The sequence below is a fragment of the Herpailurus yagouaroundi genome, unplaced genomic scaffold, assembly GCF_014898765.1.
Source record: "Herpailurus yagouaroundi ecotype Mexico unplaced genomic scaffold, PumYag 218, whole genome shotgun sequence".
In the NCBI taxonomy this organism is placed as follows: Eukaryota; Metazoa; Chordata; class Mammalia; order Carnivora; family Felidae; genus Herpailurus; species Herpailurus yagouaroundi.
Window position 1 is genome coordinate 4,362,612 of NW_024412449.1, and position 19,740 is coordinate 4,382,351.

At 36.9% G+C, this 19,740-nt stretch overlaps 2 protein-coding genes across 8 annotated transcripts in view; one reads left to right on the forward strand and one right to left on the reverse strand.

Annotated features, from left to right (window-relative positions):
• Positions 1-19,740, forward strand: part of SBF2 (SET binding factor 2) — a 448,047-nt gene that overhangs the window by 27,479 nt on the left and 400,828 nt on the right. For 2 of the 7 annotated variants that reach the window (XM_040456901.1, XM_040456907.1), the window contains exon 1: positions 19,103-19,181. The exons of 3 other annotated variants lie outside the window; for them this stretch is intronic. In XM_040456901.1, the coding sequence (XP_040312835.1) occupies positions 19,112-19,181 (70 nt within the window). In that variant the 5' untranslated portion in view covers positions 19,103-19,111. Of the gene's footprint in view, positions 1-19,102; positions 19,182-19,740 lie in introns of those variants that run through there. 2 more of the 7 variants (XM_040456903.1, XM_040456905.1) reach the window with 2 other exon arrangements.
• On the reverse strand, positions 15,168-15,705 carry LOC121018234 (10 kDa heat shock protein, mitochondrial-like). The gene is given in 2 exon segments (XM_040456908.1): positions 15,168-15,411; positions 15,414-15,705. Coding segments are annotated over 2 exon segments (408 nt in total). The 5' UTR covers positions 15,691-15,705; the 3' UTR covers positions 15,168-15,280.

The following is a 19,740-nucleotide window of genomic DNA, read 5'->3' on the forward strand; positions in this document are numbered from 1 at the left end:
CAACATCACTACTGTCTTTTGTGTTCTATCAAGAGGCAGCTCCCAAGAGGCTTACACTCTGTTTTATAAATACAAGACAGTATGTGAAAAGATAACTAACATAAAATTGCCAGGTGAGTGCTATAGCAGGAAGACTGAGGGTTCAGAAGGCTGAGGGTGACAAGAAAGGGTAATGGAAATAATTGATTTTAAATTGAAACTTGAGGGTGGGGCGCCTGGCTGGCTCAGGTGTTGGAGCATGCAACTCTTGATCTTGGGGTGGTATGTTTGAGCCCCATGTTAGGTGCAGAGATTACTTAAATAAAGAAACTTAATTTTAAGTAATCTCTGCACCCAATGTGGGGCTTGAACTCATGACCCCCTGAGATCAAGAGTCTCATGCTCTTCTGACTGAGCCAGCCAGGGGCCCCCAAAATAAAATCTTAAATAAAAACTTGAAACTTGAGGGATTAGATGTATATTTTTTCTCTACATATGATTATGAAAAATTTCCAAGCTGTGAAGTTGAAGGAAGTTTACAGTGAACACTGCATGCATACTATTTTGTACAATTTACATTTTACTATATTTTATTACATATTAATCCATCTGTTTAATTCCTCTGTCATCCATTTATTCATCTGCTTTTGGATGTGTTTCAAAGTAAATTGTTGATATCATTATGCTTAATTATTAAACTTAGCATGCATATTATCAACATTCTAAAATGAAATATTCTTTTTTTTTTCTTTTGATGCAAAATTTACATATAATGAGATACACAAATCTTAAGTTTACGTTTCTGGGAATTTTATGCACTGCATAACCCAGCCTCTTATCAAGATATAGTAGGGGCACAGTCAGTTAAGCGTCTGACTTCAGCTCAGGTCATGATCTCATGGTTCAAGGGTTTGAGCCCTGTGTTGGGCTCTGCACTGACAGCTTGGAGCCTGGAGCCTTGTTCAGATTCTGTGTCTCCCTCTCTCTCTGCCTCTCCTCAACTCACGTTCTCTTTCTCTCTCTCTCTCAAAAATAAATAAACATTAAGAAAAAGATACAGTATAGTACCATTACCTCAAAATGTTCCTTTATGCCTGTTCCCAGTCCATTCTTGCCCCTAACCTCCTAGAGGCAATCACTGTCACTGTTCTTTTTTTTCACCATAGATTAATTTTTCCATTCCAGAACAGCGTGTATACTCTTTTATGTAAGTCTTCTTTCACTCAGCATGGTTTTTAAAATTTTTATTTTTTAATTTTTTTTAATGTTTATTTTTGAAAGAAAGAGAGAGCGTGAGAGCATAAGCGGGGGAGGGGCAGAGAGAGAGGGAGACAGAGAATTCGAAGCAGGCTCCAGGCTCTGAGCTGTCAGCACAGAGCCCAGTGTGGGGTTTTAACTCATGGACTGTGAGATCATGATCTGAGCCAGTCAGAGGCTTAACTGACTGAGCCACCCAGGTGTCCCTCACTCAGCATGTTTTTGAGATACATCCACATTGTTATATCTATCAAAAGTTTCTTCCTTTTTTTTTTTTTGTAAGTTTGTTTATTTTTGAGAAAGAGCACATGCTTGTGAGCGCGCAAGCAGGGGAGGGGCAGAGAAAGAAGCGGGTGCCCCTCTTCTGTTTTTTTGTTTGTTTGTTTGTTTGTTTTAACTGTTAGTAATACATAGCAGTTTATCCCTTCTTTTGATGGATACCTGGACTATTTAGTTTTTGGCCATAATGAATAAAACTGCTATGAATACTCTTATGAGTCTTTTTGTGAAAATGAAAATATATGTTCATTTCTCTTGGGTAAATATTTAGCAGTTGAATTTTTGGGTCGTAGGTGGGCATGTGTTTCATTTTATAAGAAAGTGCCCCAACCTGGTTGGCTCAGTTGATTAAGCGTCTGACTCTTGATTTTGGCTCAGGTTATGATCTCACGTTTCATGAGATTGAGCCCCATGCAGGGCTCTGCACTGACTATGCAAAGCCTGCTTGGGATTTTCTCTCTCCCTCTCTTTCTGCCCCTCCCCTGCTTGCTCTCTCGCTCTCTCTCTCAAAAAATTAAAAATGAACTAAAAAATAAAATTTTGATATAATTTTTAAGGTTGATCTAACCGATTTCCTTGCTATCAAATAGGAGAACCCAACTATCCAAATCAGAGGAGAATGATAAATACTTATTAAAATAACTATGAGTTATTCCTAGAAAGTATATAACTATTTTAATATATGAAGTTTATCTAATATGATCCAGGCATTAGTATGGTTAAAAACACAGTAAATGGTAATGAGATCACTTGTCTTTGGATTTGGCATTTTTTGTTATTAAAAGTCCTGAATAGGAGCTACTGTGTATTTGTTCTCTTTGTGTTTCTTGTTATTTTAGTAAGTCTGCAAATTGATTCCAGATATGATAACCTTAGAATAAAAGAAATAATTTATTATTTTATAAAATGGGTTTCTTTTGTTGTCAACTTTAAAAGTTGTTATGTTTTGGAATATTTTTTAAAATGTTGATCCTTTAGATAAGGTATATCTCATATTGATGTAACATTTTTACCCTGTTGTGGAAAAATCATTTCATTAAGATCAAAGGTATTTTCAGAGTATTTGGTATTATATGCAAATTGTACGAAGGGTGAGAGATTCCCTAGAGTTAAGGCATTTTGTGGCTACAGTGGTCTAGTAAATTTAAAAAAACACTGTTTACCAGATTTTTACATCCAGTAATAAGATTTATTTCTTCCTTCTTAGTTATGGTCTAAGAACAAGATTTTTATGTTGAGTGAAAGAAAAGAAGTGCATGCAGATTAATAGTATCAGCTAACATTTATTCGGCTCTTGCTATATACACAAAACACGTTACAGACATCTCATTTAATCCTCATAGCCTTATTCTATTTCCATTTTACAGATGGGAATTGGAGGCTGTAGGTAACCAGTCTAGAGTTATGCATCTTAGAGTAGAGGACCTGGGATTCAGTCCCAAGCATTCTTTTTTTTTTTTTTTTTTAATTTTTTTTTTCAACATTTATTTATTTTTGGAACAGAGAGAGACAGAGCATGAACGGGGGAGGGGCAGAGAGAGAGGGAGACACAGAAACAGGCTCCAGTCTCCGAGCCATCAGCCCAGAGCCTGACGCAGGGCTCGAACTCACGGACCGCAAGATCGTGACCTGGCTGAAGTCGGACGCTTAACCGACTGTGCCACCCAGGCGCCCCACAAGCATTCTTTCTATAGTCCATCCTCTTTTAACACCTGAACTGTACAGTTTCATTTCAGTGAAATAAATTAAAATTTCCTCATTTGAATTTAAATAAGATTGGTTGCAAGGAAAAGAGTTACTCAAGCTAGTTTAGTCAAAAGAGAGGTTATTATAAAGGGTACAGAAACGATCTAGAAATCCAAAGGCTCAGTTCATAAGAGCTAGCAATAACTCTCAAATGCAGGCATGTAGCCTGTCTGTTGCTCATCTCTACAGGACTTCTCTGTGCAACTCCCCTTTTTTTTCCCTGTTGGTCAGTTCCTTTGCTCCCTAGGGTTTCCTGTTCCTTTTCTAATTTCCTCTAGCTGTCCTACTGCCCCTCTATAACTCTGCCGGCCTGTCTGCTTTGTTTATCCCATTTCTTGGGATAAATCATAATGACCTTTCTCACCTTTTTGAGGCAGACCACATAAGTGAATGGGCTGTCCTCTGGGTACCTATTCTATCCAGTCATTTCTGAACAGAGGTAAAGTCACATGATCCCAAACCTGGTCATTGACCCTCAACATGGCCATGACATTTTCACTGAGAAGTGGGGTATGAGTCAGCAGGTATCATAAGATTTACCGATTAGACCTAGTTTAGGTGATTTATCAAAGAAAAGGATGGTCATGTGAAATTTTTTACCCGATGAAAATTTTCTTTTTTCATTTTAGTTTTATTAAATACTTATTTCTGTAATAGAGAGAGAGAGAGAGAGAGAGTGAGAGAGAGAGAGAGAGAGAGAGAGAGAGAGAACGTGAGTGGGGGAGGGGCAGAGAGAGAGGGAGACACAGAATCCGAAGCAGGCTCCAGGCTCTGAGCTGTCAGCACAGAGTCTGATGTGGGGGCTTGAACCAACGGACTACGAGGTCAAAACCTGAGCCGAAGTCGGATGCCCAATCAACTGAGCCACCCAGGCGTCCCTAAATAAATATTTTCTAAGGTGCATTCCACAAAACAGTTCTAGGCAATGGCCTATGAACAGTGGTAACTTTGGCTAAATATATATGGAAAATTCTGCTTAGTGTATTTACTTCTTGGAGATTCAGTGTGGATTAGCATATTAAAAATTCTTAGAATACCTGCAATATGGAAATTTGATGATGTCTTTTTAATATAACATTTCCCACACATATTTGGTCACAGAACTGTTAATGTATGATAGTTACCTTACTGAGCAGTGCTTTGGGAAGCTCTGCATTAGAGTAAGGTAAGAGTTTTTGTTTATTTTGTTTTGTGTGTGTATGTGTGTGTTTAAGGATTAGTGTTATAGAATACTATTGGTAATTCTACTTGGCAGTCATTGACAGTAGAGGATCATTGTTAAAAACATGAGCTTTGGCTTACATAGACAGGATTTTAATTTCAGCACTGTCATTATATGTGATTTTGTATAAGAACTTAATCTTTATGGGCCTCAGTTTGTTAATCTGTGATATTTCCTGTTGGGTGCTTAGTCCAGTGTCTGACATGGTAAATACTTTATAAGTTGTGACATGTAAAACTACCTGTGTTTCTACTAGAAAATGTTTGGGTGCACCAGTTAGGGCAATCATTCTTCTATAGTAGGAAATTATCTTATATCTGAATAGTTTTATCTAGCATAATTCATGTGTTAGACTTCATTTTAGATAAATATGGAATATATGTGGGTTCAAAAGAGAATCTCAATTCAGAGAAAAGATATTGTTGGGAGAGAGGCTATTAAATCTTCCACACCTGGGAGTAGAAAATATTGGGGTGGGTTAAGGGGGGAGGGTTACTGTTTAATATCAGCTCTATAGGAGTGTGAAGGTGTAGGGGGTGACAGTATGGTAGGAGATCATACTTTGGAGAGGGTGGGTTAGATTTTTAAGTGTGAATTTACCTAATGATGTTTTGATTTAAAAGCCCAATGCATATGGATAAACATAATGCTCCAAGTGTGAACGACAGCCACAGCCCAATTCTGAAAAAAAACAAAACAAAAAAAGAAAAAAACAGCTGCAAGGGCTTGCATCAGTTGTTAAACTTTGTGTCATGGAGTCCCCTCCATTTTGCCACAATTAATTGGACAACAGATTGGTATCAGTGATATATATGTAGGCCATTGGCTTATAAACTAGCCTGATCCAAGAGCTGTACAGTATTCTTTCTTACAAAGTGGTGAATTAACTCAATGTAATCCTCTTCCTTACAGAATTTGACTATGAGATAGCAAAGGAAGCAGTAAGCAGAAGCTTAGGACATTAGAAACACTGTAGTAGAGAAAGTAGTCATAGTGGAGAGTAAAACATAACCACTGTCATAGTAGAGGCAGAATCAGGAAACAGTTATGACAATGTTTAGAGTTCTTATTGGATACTAGTCTTACTTTATGCTGACTAGTGTTTCAGTTTTCAGTGAAGCCTAATTGTGGAGACTTTTCTTGTGCTTCCATACTACGTCACATACTCTTGCACTAAACTTGCATTTGTGAAGTAACTTAACTTGCATATAGTTTTGGCAATTGGAAAGAGCCCATCTTGCTTACTACTACCAGCTACATCCTTTAAAGCACAATAATCCACTTAGTTGATGTAAATGGGATTAATTGATTAGCTGGGTGGGAGTAACAGGGACTTTGCCTGTGGCATTACTGACCAGGGAAGGTAATAGAGGTTGTGCTTCCCTTTTTTGACATAGTTGCCCCAGTATTAGAGTGAAGAAACCTGGGTTAATGGCTCTGCCACCTATTAGCTATGTATGATCTTTTTTTTTTTTTAATGTTTATTTATTTTTGAGAGAGAGTGAGTGAGAGCACACAAGCTGGAGAGGGGCAGAGAGAGAGGGAGACTGAGGATCTGAAGCAGGCTCCATGCTGTCAGCACCTGATGTGGCCCATCAGAGCCTGATGTGGGGCTTGAGCTCACAAACTGCAAGATCATGACCTGAGCCGAAATTGGATGCTTAACTGACTAAGCCATCTAGGGGCCCCTAACTATGTATGATCTTAGATAACACTCTTAAATTCATGGGCCAGAGTTTTCTTTCTACAATTTGAATTAGTCAAATTGTTTTCCCCCCAGAAAAGAAGCTTTTTAGCAAAAAGCATTGTTCACAGCATTTAGAAATGGTTAGAGATAGCAATAGATATGAAAAATGAGAGGAAATAGTATCAATTAAACATTAAAATATTGGTGCAGCTTAACTAGTAAAGTCTAATAGTACTCAACATTATTCTACTCTTTTATTTGTGAAAAAGGAATGATGGGGTAATATATCTTCATAAGTGCGACATTAACTTGTCTACTTTTGTTAAAGTGTGTTTTTGCTCTTTATTATATTTCAAATATTTATAACCATTTCCTCTAAGAATTTGACAAACAGATTTGCTTTTAATGCAGTGCTTTCCTAAGCTTTTTATCCAGAATCAACCTGATAAGTGGGGCAAAAGACCAAATGCTTTTTTTTGTTGGAGAATCTTGATCTTAAAGTTCGCCAAACTAAATTATACTATGATTCACCGTTAGTAATATTAGGTCAGGAGTCTTTCTTACCTCTTATGAGAAAAAGTGCCCTTTAGCAAAAACAATTGAAGACTACCCCCAAAGTAGTCACTGTACTCTTAATATTGATAGATTAATATTTAAGTATTGGTAGATGCTGTAATTTAGAGATTCTTTGTTATAATTTTCTGTTTCTCCATAGAATTGGGAACATAGCCAGGAACAAAAAGAAGCTTTGTAAAAAGAAGTATATATTTTTTGACAGTTTGCCTTCTTTATGCTTCTATGTATAATTTATAGAATCAGAAAACATTTGTTGCAAAGGTGTATAATCCAGTCTCTTATGGCAGGCCTCTATTCCTAAACATAGAGGTGTAGTCTGGATTTGTGTTAAGAAATGGGAAATTCTAGGGGTGCCTGGGTGGCTCAGTCAGTTAAGCGTCCCAGTCTTTTGTGTGGTGTTCAATTTTCCCTCCCACAGAACTTTTGGGATCTTATATATATTATTTTTTGAAACTTCACTTCTTTAAATTGTTTTAATGATCATTTATTTTTGAAAGAACATGAGTGGGGGAGACAGGTAGAGAGAAAGGGAGACACAGAATCCGAAGTAGGGTCCAGACTGAGCTGTTAGCACAGAGTCCAACATGGGGCTCGAACTCATAAGCCGTGAGATCATGACCTGAGCTGAGGTTGGACGCTTAACTGACTGAGCCACCCACATGCCCAAAAACTTCATGTCTTGTAGTGGGTCTTTTTGTATTCATTATTATAGATGTTCAGTAGCTCTTCCAAATTGGTAACTTGTGAATTTAAGTCCTTCCATTCTCCACTGTTTCTGTTCTCTTTTTGGAGCCCCAATTTTCATCTCTTTGGTTTTTGTTTTCTTTTTTGCTGTTCTGTTTCTTCCCTTTTTCTTCCATCTCCTTTTCATTTATACTGTCATTAAAAATATTTCAACAGCTTTTTTTGTTGCTGAATACTCCTTTTCATAACATTTTCTTCTTGTTTTTTTTTTTAATGGTTGCAATATCTTCTCTTATGTCTCTAAATGTATTATTTATTTATTTATTTATTTATTTATTTATTTAAATGTTTATTTTTGAGAGAGAGAGAGAGCATGAGCAGGGTAGGGGCAGAGAGAGGGAGACAGAGACTCTATCAGTGCAGAGCCTGATGTGGGGGCTCCATGCCATGATCCGTGATAGCATGATCTGAACTGAAATCAAGAGTCAGATTCTTAACTGACTGAGCCACCCAGGCACCCCAAGATAGTACTGATTTGAAAAAATGTTTTTGTTTTCTTGAATATGTCTTTTTCTTCTAAGCCTCTGTGCCCTCCCTCCCCCTCCCCTTGTTTTGATCTTCCATGTTAGAGGCTTTCCTTAGCTTTCTCCTAATCTTGTACTCATTGTGAGGTTTTGGACTATTGGCTTCACTATTGGGTGATCGTGCTGGGATTGGGTTTGATAACCTCCCCAGTTTTTTTTTTTTTAATTTTTAAAAAATATTTTATTTATTTTTGATAGAGAGAGACAGAGCACAAGTTGGGGAGGGGCAGAGGGAGAAGGAGACACAGAATCCAAAGCAGGCTCCAGGCTCCGAGCTGTCAGCACAGAGCCTGATGCGGGGCTCGAACTCACAAATTGCGAGCGAGATCATGACCTGAGCCGAAGTTGAATGCTCAACCGACTGAGCTACCCAGGCGCCCTGTGTTTTTTTTTTTTTTTAAACCTTTTATTTGTCAGATTTTCCAGAGTAGGATCTTTCCATTTCCTGCCTGGGAAGTATAGATTTGGTTGCCAGAATTTGGTGAGCCAGGTAGGGGAATATTTGAGATTGCAGAATTCACTATGTAAACTTTTACATAATTCCCTCTCTTTTCAGCTCAAAGGCTAAATATTCCCATAGGTAATGGAAACTAATTTGACAATAAATTTCATATAATAAAAATAAAAAAAAATATTCCCATAGGTGAGTTTCTGTCTTTTAAATCTTTTCCTGATGGTAAATCTCCACTCTTCTGCTGGGATGGAACAAGGACAGTCACCCATGTACATAGAGACTATTTGGGGATCTACCAGTTTCTTAACTATGCTTTTAAATAGTTCTACTCACATTTCACTTCTAGAAGTATTTGGTACTGCCAACTACAGAGCTTGTTGGGGGTTTTGAAGTATAAATCAGGTAGCTTCTTGTCATCCCTTGTGATGGCATAAGATTTAATGTTCTGAGGTGAGCTAATTCAGCTAAACTTATCTGGCTGCTTTTTAACTTTTATTTATTTATTTTTTAGTAGGCTCCATCCCCAAGATGCTTGAACTCAGGCCCCTGAGATTGAGAGTTGCATGCTCTACAGATAAGCCAGCCAGGTGCCCCCTGCTTTTTAACTTTTCAGCTTGCATTTTATCCTCTCTTGTTTTTTCCTTTTTCTTTGTGGTTGCATTGCTAATTATTGTTTCTTTGCTAGCACCTCTCCTTTATTTTAAAACTTCTGAAACACCAGAAAAAAACTTCTAGTAATTTTATTTGCTTATTGACTAATACCCAGTCAGGTTTCTGCAAAATCATTTTAAATTTTCAGAATTTCCTGGATGTTATTTTGCAAGATTTTGTTTGTGTTTTTACAATGAGATGTCAACTCTTAAAAAAGTGTTTTCAGATTAAGATAACATTTCTGACAAAAAGAATACAACTGAAAAATATGTACATGTGTCTGCTTTATTGGCTAGGGCTTATTCTGTTTTTCTTCCTTTTCCATTGTAGTCATAAAAAATGATATGCTGTGAATCTTTCCTCTGTAAGCTCTCAGCTCTACTTGTTGGCTAAGACAGATATTAAACCAGAAGAGAAGGGGGTTCTGGTAAAAATAGTAAGAGAAAATGTAGCAATAATCATAAATGTGAGACTTTTTTTTTTTCATTTGGCAAATATTTATTGAATACCTATTATGTGCCAGTAATGCATAAAATGAATGTGGTCCCTGCTCTTACGGAGTTTATACTCAGTTTGACAGACATTAAAAAAAAGTCTTAAATGACTGTTATCTACAATGTCAGACTATGTTAATGTTTACAGATACTCCAGAACAGTGTGCATCTCAATTTTAATGTGCATATGAATCTACTGGAGATTTGTTACAAATGTAGATTGTGATTCAGTAAGTCTGAGTTGAGGCCCGAGATACTGCATTTCTTTCTTAAAAAAATATCCTTTTTAAGGTTTGAGTTACATGTGATAAAATTCACACATTTTAGGTATATACGTTAACAACTTTTGACATATCTATCTCTATCTCTATCTCTGTCTCTATCTATCCTATTGTTACAACCACCCTAAAGACAGCGATTTTAACAAGTTCCAGGTAATGCAAATACTGCTGGTTTGAGGGACCACACTTTTGAGTGTTATAATCATCAATTCAGACTTTACTCACCGAAACTGAGATAGCTCAATATCAACAAGAAGTTTTCGGTTGATTTTTATTTTAAAACTGGTCATGACTATATATGTACATTTTTAAATTGTTTTGAATTGAAAACGAAGTGTCATGAATTAAAAAGATACCAAAAACTGACCTGTTCTTGCCTCCTACCTACACAGTTTCCCTTTGGACAACCATTTCTTGCATATCCCTCCTTAGATATTCTGTACATATAGAAGTAATTATGTATTTAAATTCTCCACTTACCTCCTCCTTTTTTACACACATGGCTGCTGTTCTAAAGACCTGTTTCTCTGATGCTTTTATTTTATTTTATTTTATTTTATTTTATTTTATTTTATTTTATTTGGGGGTGGGTGGGTGGGTGGAGAAAGAGTGAAAGAGAGGATTCCAAACAGGCTCTGTCCTGTTAGCATGGAGCCTGATGCGGTGCTCTATCTCACTACTGTGAGATCATGACATGAGCCCAAATCAAAAGTTGGATGCTTAACTGTCTGAGCCACCAAAGTGCCCCTGATGCTTTTTATTTTTAAAATTAGATTTTATCTTTTATTTTGTAATTTTAAAAAAATTGAAGTGAAATTTATATAGCATAAAATGCATAGATCATCAGCATACAATTTGAGCTTTAACAAATGAATACACACTTGTAATGTAAATCCCAATCAAGACCTGATGCTTAACTTGGACAGGCTTCTGTCATGCTTATTTTGATGTTTCTAATTCTGTGATCATGCTAGGATTTAATAAAGCATTAATGAACCACTGCTTTATTGTATATAGGACTCATAGGTGCTTTGAGATATCAACTACTTTAAAAGAAACTTTATTTTTTAGAGACGTTTTAGGTTCATAGCAAAATTAAAGGGAAAGTACAGAGTTCCCATACACCCTCTACTCCCACATGCATAGCCTCCCCCACTATCAACATCTTGCACCAGAGCAGGACATTTGTTACAGTTGATGAACCTAAATTCACACATCATAATCACTCAAAGTCCATACAAAATATAGAATAGTTTCACTGTCCTAAAAATCCTCTGTGTTCTATGTATTCATCTCTCCCTTTTTCCTAACCCCCGGCAAACAATGATCTTTTTACGGTCTCCATAGTTCTGCCTTTTCCAGAATGTCATATAGCTGATATCATGCCATATGTGACCTTTTTCAAATCGGTGTCTTTCACTTAGTAATATGTATTTAGGGTCCCTGTATGGGAGCCTCCATGGCTTGATAGCTCATTTCTTTTTAGCTATGAATAATATTTCATTGTCTGCATGTTCCACAGTTTATTAATCAAGTCACCTACAAGGACATCTTGGTTGCTTCCAAATTTTGGCAATTATGAATCAAGCCACTCTAAACATCCATGTGCAGGTTTTTGTGTGGACATACGTTTTCAACTCCTTTGAGTAAATACCATGGAGCACAATTGCTGGATTGTATAGGAAGATTGTGTTTAGTTTTGTGAGAAACTACCGAAGTGTCTTCCAAAGTGGCTGTACCATTTTGCATTCCCTCCATCAATGAGTGAGAGTTCTTGTTTCATATTCTTAGCTACATTTGATGTTGTCAGTGTTTTGGATTTTGGCCATTCTAATAGATGTATAGTAGTATCTTATTGCTTTAATTTGCACTTTTTTAATGAAATATGGTGTTGAACATTTTTTATATGCTTATTGCTGCATCTGCATATCATCTTTGGTGAGGTATCTCTTCAAGTCTTTTGCCCATTTAAAAATTATTGGGTTGTCCATTTTCTTATTGTTGAATTTTAAGAGTTCTTTGTGTATCTATGTATATATATATGTATATATATACACACACACACACGTGTGTGTGTGTGTGTGTATATATGTATATACATATATATATGTATATATATATATATTTAAGTTTATTTATTTTGGAGGGGGAGAGCACAAGCAGGGGAGGGGCAGGAAGAGAGGGAGAGAGAGGATCCCAAGCAGGCTCCATGCTGTCAGCTCAGAGCCTGATGCTGGGGCTCGATTCCATGAACTGAGCTCGATTCCAGAGCCTGATGCTGGGGCTCCATCTTCCATGTGAGATCATGACCTGAGCTGAAACCAAGAATTGGACCCTTAGCCAACTCAGCCATCCAGGCACCCCTTTGCATATTTTTGGTAACAGTCATTTATCAGATATATTGCTTATGGATATTTATTTCCCAGTCTGTGGCTTGTCTTCTCATTCTCTTGAATTAACTCACTTTTTAGAAGGGGATTCTGAAAAAGGTTGAAGGGTAACGAAAGTTCTGATACAGAGAATGGTTTATAATTTTATGATTAAAATTTTTTTAATGTTTTTTTTTTTTTGAGACAGAGAGAGAGAGAGAGAGAGAGAGCGCACAAGCAGGGGAAGGCCAGAGAGAGTGAGGGAGACCCAGAATCCAAAGCAGGCTCCAGGCTCCGAGCTGTCAGCACAGAGCCCGACACAGTGCTCCAACCCACAAACTGTGAGATCATGTCCTGAGCCAAAATCAGATGCTTAGCCAACTGAGCCACCCAGGCAGCCCTATAATTTAATGATTTAAGATAGATCTCCAGGGACACCTGGCTGATTCAGTTGGTTTAGCATCTGACTCAATTTCCCCGTAGGTCATGATCCCAGTGTCTTGGGATTGAGCCCCATGTTGGGCTCCACACTGGGCTTGGAGCCTGCTTGGAATTCTCTCTTTCTCCCTTTGTCCCTCTCCTCCACTCTCTCTCTCTCTCTCGCTCGCTCTCTCTCTAAAACAAAAACAAAAACAAAAGAGAGGTCTTCAGATAAAAAATTTGGAAGTACTACTTACACATTCAGAATCACTTAAGATTTTTATTAATTCTGTGAAATACATATCAGTTGCATTAACCTGTATATTATTTTAAAAAGAAAAACACTTTAGTTACTCTCCATTGTCAACTTTTTTTTTTTTTTAAGATTTTAATCTCTATATTCAACATGGGGCTCAACTCACAACCTTAAGATCAAGAGTAGCATGCTTTATTGACTGAGCCAGCCAGGCATCCCCCACTCTGTTGTCTACTTAATAAAATTCTTTCATTATCTCTCTTGAACACATTTCCAATTTTTATTGTTATTTTTTTCCTTTATAGATGATATATAATACATCAGCCAAACTGAACCATTCTGTATTTCCCACAGAGGTCAGATTCAGGGCCTTGTTTGTTCTTTCTCCTCTCTATTCAAAAATCTTCTATCCTTTAATTCAAGTACTACCTTTTCATGATACCTTAAGGAAGACTTTGAATCTAACCTAAGAATATGGTACAAAATATGCAAAACTTAGTATCTAATGATGTTTGTTGTAGCATTATTTATAGTAGCTAAGTAGTGGAGACCACCATAATGTTTAGCAACAGTGGAACAATTATAATGAAAAATGATGTATAGTAGGGCCATATAGAAACATGGAGAGATGATTATGGTATAGTTGGGGGTAAAAAGCCAAATACCAAAATCATGCATGCAAAGTAATTACAGTTCTGAAACAAAAAACAAATGAAAATAGATGAAATGAGGAAGTACACCAAAATAAGTTTTATTAGAGTGGTAGAATGACATGTGCATTTTTTTCTCATTTTATAAATTTTATGTAATACATGTAAAATTAAATAATAATAAATTTTTATGGTAAATATTTGTGCATTTTATTTTACTGTTTAAAGGTTTGGTCAAAGCACTGTTAGGAAAACCCCAAAATGAAGCACATAAAGTGTTGAATATTGGGTAACTGCATTGTAAGGGTTTGCAGTGTTTTATAGTTAGCTATAAAAGTTATATCTTTTAGTGATCAGGAGAGCTAGGAGACATCTGAATGTGATGTTTGGATATGGCAGAATTGGTGAAATTTTAATCTTCTAGTTTCTGGCTCTTTGAAGAAAAAAAATATTCTTAAAAAATCATGGGGTATTGCCTGTGAGAAGAAAAGAAGGTAAAATAAGATGAGAGTGCATCTTTTTTTTTCCTTTTTCTTTTTTTAAGTAGGCTCCATGTCCAATGTGGGGCCCAAAGTCACGACCCTGAGATCAAGAGTTGCAGGCTACCAAATGAGCCAGTCAGGTGCCCCAAGATGCGAGGGCTGATGAATGAAGATATTGAAAGGACATAGGAAAGGGAAGGGCAGCCATATAAATAGAGATGACTATAAAAGAGAGACACCAGAGTGTAAAAATAGTGTGGAGAAGGCCAAAGCTTGGAATGAAGCTTGTGACAAATGCTTAAGTCCATAAAAAGCTTTTAAAATTATTTTAATAGCAATAACAACAAAGACAGAAAGAATAGTCCTGCTGTTTGGACTGTAGTGTTATGTTAGTAAATTGTCAGCGAAAGCAGAGCATTTCTGTTCCCATTTGGCTTTGATCTTTTATTTAAAGGAGAATTATTTTCTATTTTTATTTTTATTTGAATATAGTTGACATACAATGTTACATTAGTTTCAGATGTACAATGCAGTGATTCAACAAGTTTATAGTTATGCTGTGCCCACCACAAGTGTAGCTACCATCTGTCACCATACAATGCTATTACAGTACAAGTGAGTATATTCCCTAAACTGTACCTTTTATTTTCATGACCTGTTAATTCCATTACTGGAAGCCTCTACCTCTTCCTCCTCTTCACTCATTTTGCCCATAACCCCACCTGCTTTTCCTCTGGCAATCATCGGTTTGAAGGAGAATTATTTTTATTTTTTTTTTTGTAATTTTGAAAATTTATTTATTTTGAGAGTGGGAGTGAGAGCAGAGAGAGGGAGAGAGAGAGAATCCCAAGCAGACTCTGTACTGTCAGCACAAAGCCCAGTGCAGGGCTTGAACTCACAAACCACAAGATCATGACCTGAGCTGAAATCAAGAGTCAGACGCTTAACTGACTGAGCCACCCTGGCACCCTGAAGGAGAATTATTTTTATAATAAAGAGGATAAAAGGGCTATTGTTCTTTTATAGTTACTTATCAAATATATTTATTATGTAAGATTTCCATGTTTATTGTAAATTTATTAAAAAAAATTTTGGGGGATACCATTAGTTTATTATAAAAGAGAGACAGAATTATTTACATGATGAAAGATTTCACAACTTCACTGGAATGGGCAGCTTCACTTCATGCCATTTCAATAATGATTTATTTCAGTCTACATACCTTCCAAGAATGTCACCATCTCTAAATAAGAAATAATCCTTGTCATCTAGAACTACTTTGGTGCCTCCGTATTCTGGGAGAAGAACTTTATCTCCAACTTTCACACTGACTGGTTGATCTCTCCACCCTTTCCTTTAGAGCCTGATCCAACAGCTACTACTGTTGCTTGCAAAACTTTTCCTTGAGATTTTTCTGGAAGCATAATGCCTCCTTTGGTTACAGTTTCAGCTGCACTCCTTTCAACTAAAACTCTGTCAAAGAGGGGAAGAAACTTCCTAAACGCTTGTCCTGCCATGACTCTGGCCACTGCAGTTCCTACTCTGCTCTGGAGTTGCCGTGGCTGCAGTGAGACCCGCAGTCTGACCCCCGGGCCACGTGAACGTGGGAAAAGCTCCATGTTTATTGTAAATTTAAAAGACAGACCTGTATGGGAAGAAACACACCACCCATATTTATGCCACTCAGGTATAACTATTACTGATATTTTCTTGTGCACCCTCCCAGAATTCTTTTGAGCATAATGTATATATATGCAGCATATTTTTTATAAAAAAGGGATGAAACTGCTATTCAGTAGTTTCTTCTTTTTCTCAGAAGTTAATTTCCTCAGAATATGTTCTAAAGTTTTCCATGTTGGTAAATGGAGACTGCACCATCTTTTAAAAAGCTTTTATTAAATTACAGCATGTATTGGGGTGCCTGGGTGGATCAGTCGGTTGAGCATCCGACTTCAGCTCAGGTCACGATCTCACGGTCCGTGAGTTCGAGCCCCGCGTCGGGCTCTGGGCTGATGGCCCAGAGCCTGGAGCCTGCTTCCGATTCTGTGTCTCCCTCTCTCTCTGCTCCTCCCCCGTTCATGCTCTGTCTCTCTCTGTCTCAAAAATAAATAAACGTTAAAAAAAAATTAAAAAAAATTACAGCATGTATGCACGAGAGTATGCAAACTGCACAGCTCAGTAAATAATCTTCAAAATGAATATACTCATATAAACACCACTCAATTTAAGAAATAGACCATTATTAGTACCCTAGAAGCCCTAATTATGCTCTTTTCCAATCATTAACCCTTCCTCCTCTCCAGAGATACACTGTTCTGATTTCTAATTCCATAGATTACTCTAGCCTGTGTTTGTACTTCATATGTATATGAATATAGTAAATATGAATATGGTAAATATTCTTTTGTTTCTTCTGTCACTCAACATTATATTTTGAGGTTCATCTATGTTGTATGCAGTTGTGGTTTTTTATTGTTGTGTAGTATTCCAGTTTATGAACAAACCACAATGCATTTATCCATTCTACTATTTATAGACTTTGAGTTATTTTTAGTTTATTCTGTTTACCACTATACATACATAGTGCACATAGTTTTGTGCCTGGCAGATAAAAGGCATTCAATAAGTGTTTATTGAATTTAAGAATGAAATGTCTCACATTTGTTTATGATTACTACTGAATGTTCTCCAAGTTATAAAATGTTAGTAATATACTTTTATCTTCTTCCTGCTAGTGCAAAGACCTTGGAATACTTTAACACCATTTATCCCTCCTGACTTGTATGCTGCTACTATAGTTTAGTTTTGTTTAAAATTTAAATCCTGTAGGGGTGCCTGGATGGCTCAGTCGGTTGAGTATCTGACTCTTGATTTTGGCTCAGGTCACAGTCCCAGGGTTGTGGGATTGAGCCCTGCATCAGGCTCTGCTCTGAGCTTGGGGAATGCTTTAGATTCTTTCTCTCTCTCCCTCTACCCCCTTCCCTCCCCACTCCAAAATAAAATAAAATTTTAAAAGATTAAAAAAAGATTTAAGCCATATAGAACAGTCAGTATTCATTTAGGTTTACTTATAATTTATTCTTTCTGTTACTCCTTTTTTTTCCCCCTTCCTGCTTCTCTAAAGACTTCATCTGGCATAAATTTTCTTGTGCTTGAAGCAAACTTTATTTGTAATAGTGCCAAAGTAGGAGCAAGCCAAATGTCTTTAATCAGATGAATGTATAAACAAATTGAGGTATATCCATATATACAGTCGAATACTACTCAGCAATAAAAAGGAATGAACTATTTTTATTATTTTTATTAAAAATTTTTTTTAAACTTTATTTTCGAGGGTGGGGGGAGAGAACGAGTGGGGGAGGAGCAGAGAGAGAGAGAGAGAGAGAGAGAGAATCCCAAACAGGCTCTGCACTGTCAGCACAGAGCCCAATGTGGGGCTTGATTTCATGAAACATGAGATCATGACCTAGTGATGAGCCGAAATTAAAAGTCAGACACTTAACCGACTGAGCCACCCAGGTGCCCCACAAACATTTTATTTTATTTTATTTTATTTTATTTTATTTTATTTTATTTTATTTTATTTTATTTTATTTTTTAACTTCTATTTGTTTTTAATGTTTATTATTGAGAGAGAGAGAGAGAGAATGCATGCATGCATGAGTAGGGGAGGGGGAGAGAGAGAGGGAGACTGAGGATCTGAAGTGGGCTTTGTGCTGACAGTAGAGAGCCCGAAGCAAGGCTTAAACCCAAGAACCATGAGATCATGACCTGAGCTGAAGTTGGATGCTTAAGCAACTGAGCCTCTTAGTTGCCCCCAAAAGGAACAAACTATTGTTATACACAATCACATAAAAGAGTCTCAAAATAATTATACTGAGTTTTCTTTGTGGGAATTTTTTTTTTTAATGTTTTTATTTATTTTTGAGACAGAGAGCATGAGCAGGGGAGGGGCAGAGAGAGAGGGAGACACAGAATCTGAAGCAGGCTCCAGGCTCCGAGCGGTCCGCACAGAGCCCGACACGGGGCTCGAACTCATGGAGTGTGAGATCATGACCTGAACTGAAGTTGGATGCTTAACCAACTGAGCCACCTTTTTGTGGGAATTCTAAGAATGCTCTGTTCTTGTTTGAAAGTGTTTATTTCACATTATGCTTGAAAGATATTTTTTCAGGGAATAGAATTCTATTAGTTATTATCATTCAGCAGTTTGAGGATGTGTTTCTGTTGTGTTTTGGTTTCTATTATTTTTATTGAAGGGAGCAGACAGTCTAATTTTTTTTCCATGAAGGTAATCTGTTTCCTTCCTCTAGTTGCTTTAAGCATTTTTTCCCTTTGTCTTTGTCTTTGAACGTAGTATGATTTTCTTTGTACTTATTTGCTTGAATTTCATTGGGCTTCTTGTATCTCTATCATGATGATTAAAATCATTTTTTTTTTAATTTTTTTTTCAACGTTTATTTATTTTTGGGACAGAGAGAGACAGAGCATGAACGGGGGAGGGGCAGAGAGAGAGGGAGACACAGAATCGGAAACAGGCTCCAGGCTCCGAGCCATCAGCCCAGAGCCTGACGCGGGGCTCGAACTCACGGACCGCGAGATCGTGACCTGGCTGAAGTCGGACGCTTAACCGACTGCGCCACCCAGGCGCCCCTAAAATCATTTTTTAAGAATTTTAAGCCATTATCACTTTGCATGTTCTTCTGTCCCATTTTCTTCCTCCTTTTGGAATTTTTGATTTTCCCACTATACCCTCCTCTGTCTCTTGCACCCTTCCTTTTGTTTTTGTTATATTTTATCCTTTTGTCTCTTTGTGTTTTATTCTGCATATTTTCTTTTGATCTATATTCTGAGCTGCTGTTAATCCCACCCATGGAATTCTTAATTTTGGTTAATTGTATGCTCCAATATTAGATTATTTATTTGGTTCTTTGATGATTTTGTCACTTATGCCTTTTATTTCCTTGAACACATTTAGCATGTTTTTTTTTCAGGTTTATTGAGATACAATTGATGTAAAATAAACTGCACATCTTTAAAATGTGCAGTGTGATGAGTTTTGATATGTATGATCATCACCACAATCAACATAATCATAATCATTACTCCTGTAAGTTTCTTCATATGTCTTTATAATTCTTGCTTCCTATTGCTTTCACCCCTGCTATTCCCTGTCCCTAAGTAACCACTGATCTGCTTTCTGTTGCTACAAATTACTTGTATTTTTGGAAATGTACAGTATGTACTTTTTGGGGAACTTCTTTCACTTTGAATAATTATTTTGAGACTCATCCATGTGGCTGTGTGTATTAAATGGTTTCTTTTTATTGCTGAGTATTCTGTTGTATGTATATATCTAAGTTTGTTGATCCATTTATCTATTGAAGGACATATCGGTTGTTTCTGGTTTTTGGCTATTACAATAAATAAAGGTGCTAAGGAACATTCTTATGTAGGTCTATGCATGGGCATAAGGCATGGATATTTTTTAGTCTGTTTCTGATAACTGTATTTTCTGGATCCCTGTCGAGGAATCTATTGTTGCTTTAAAAAAAGATCTTTCTGGATATTTCTCAGATCTTTCTGAGCCTGGGTGGCTCAATTGGTTAAGCATCTGACTTCGGCTTAGGTCATAATCTCACGGTTTGTGAGTCTGAGCCCCACATCGG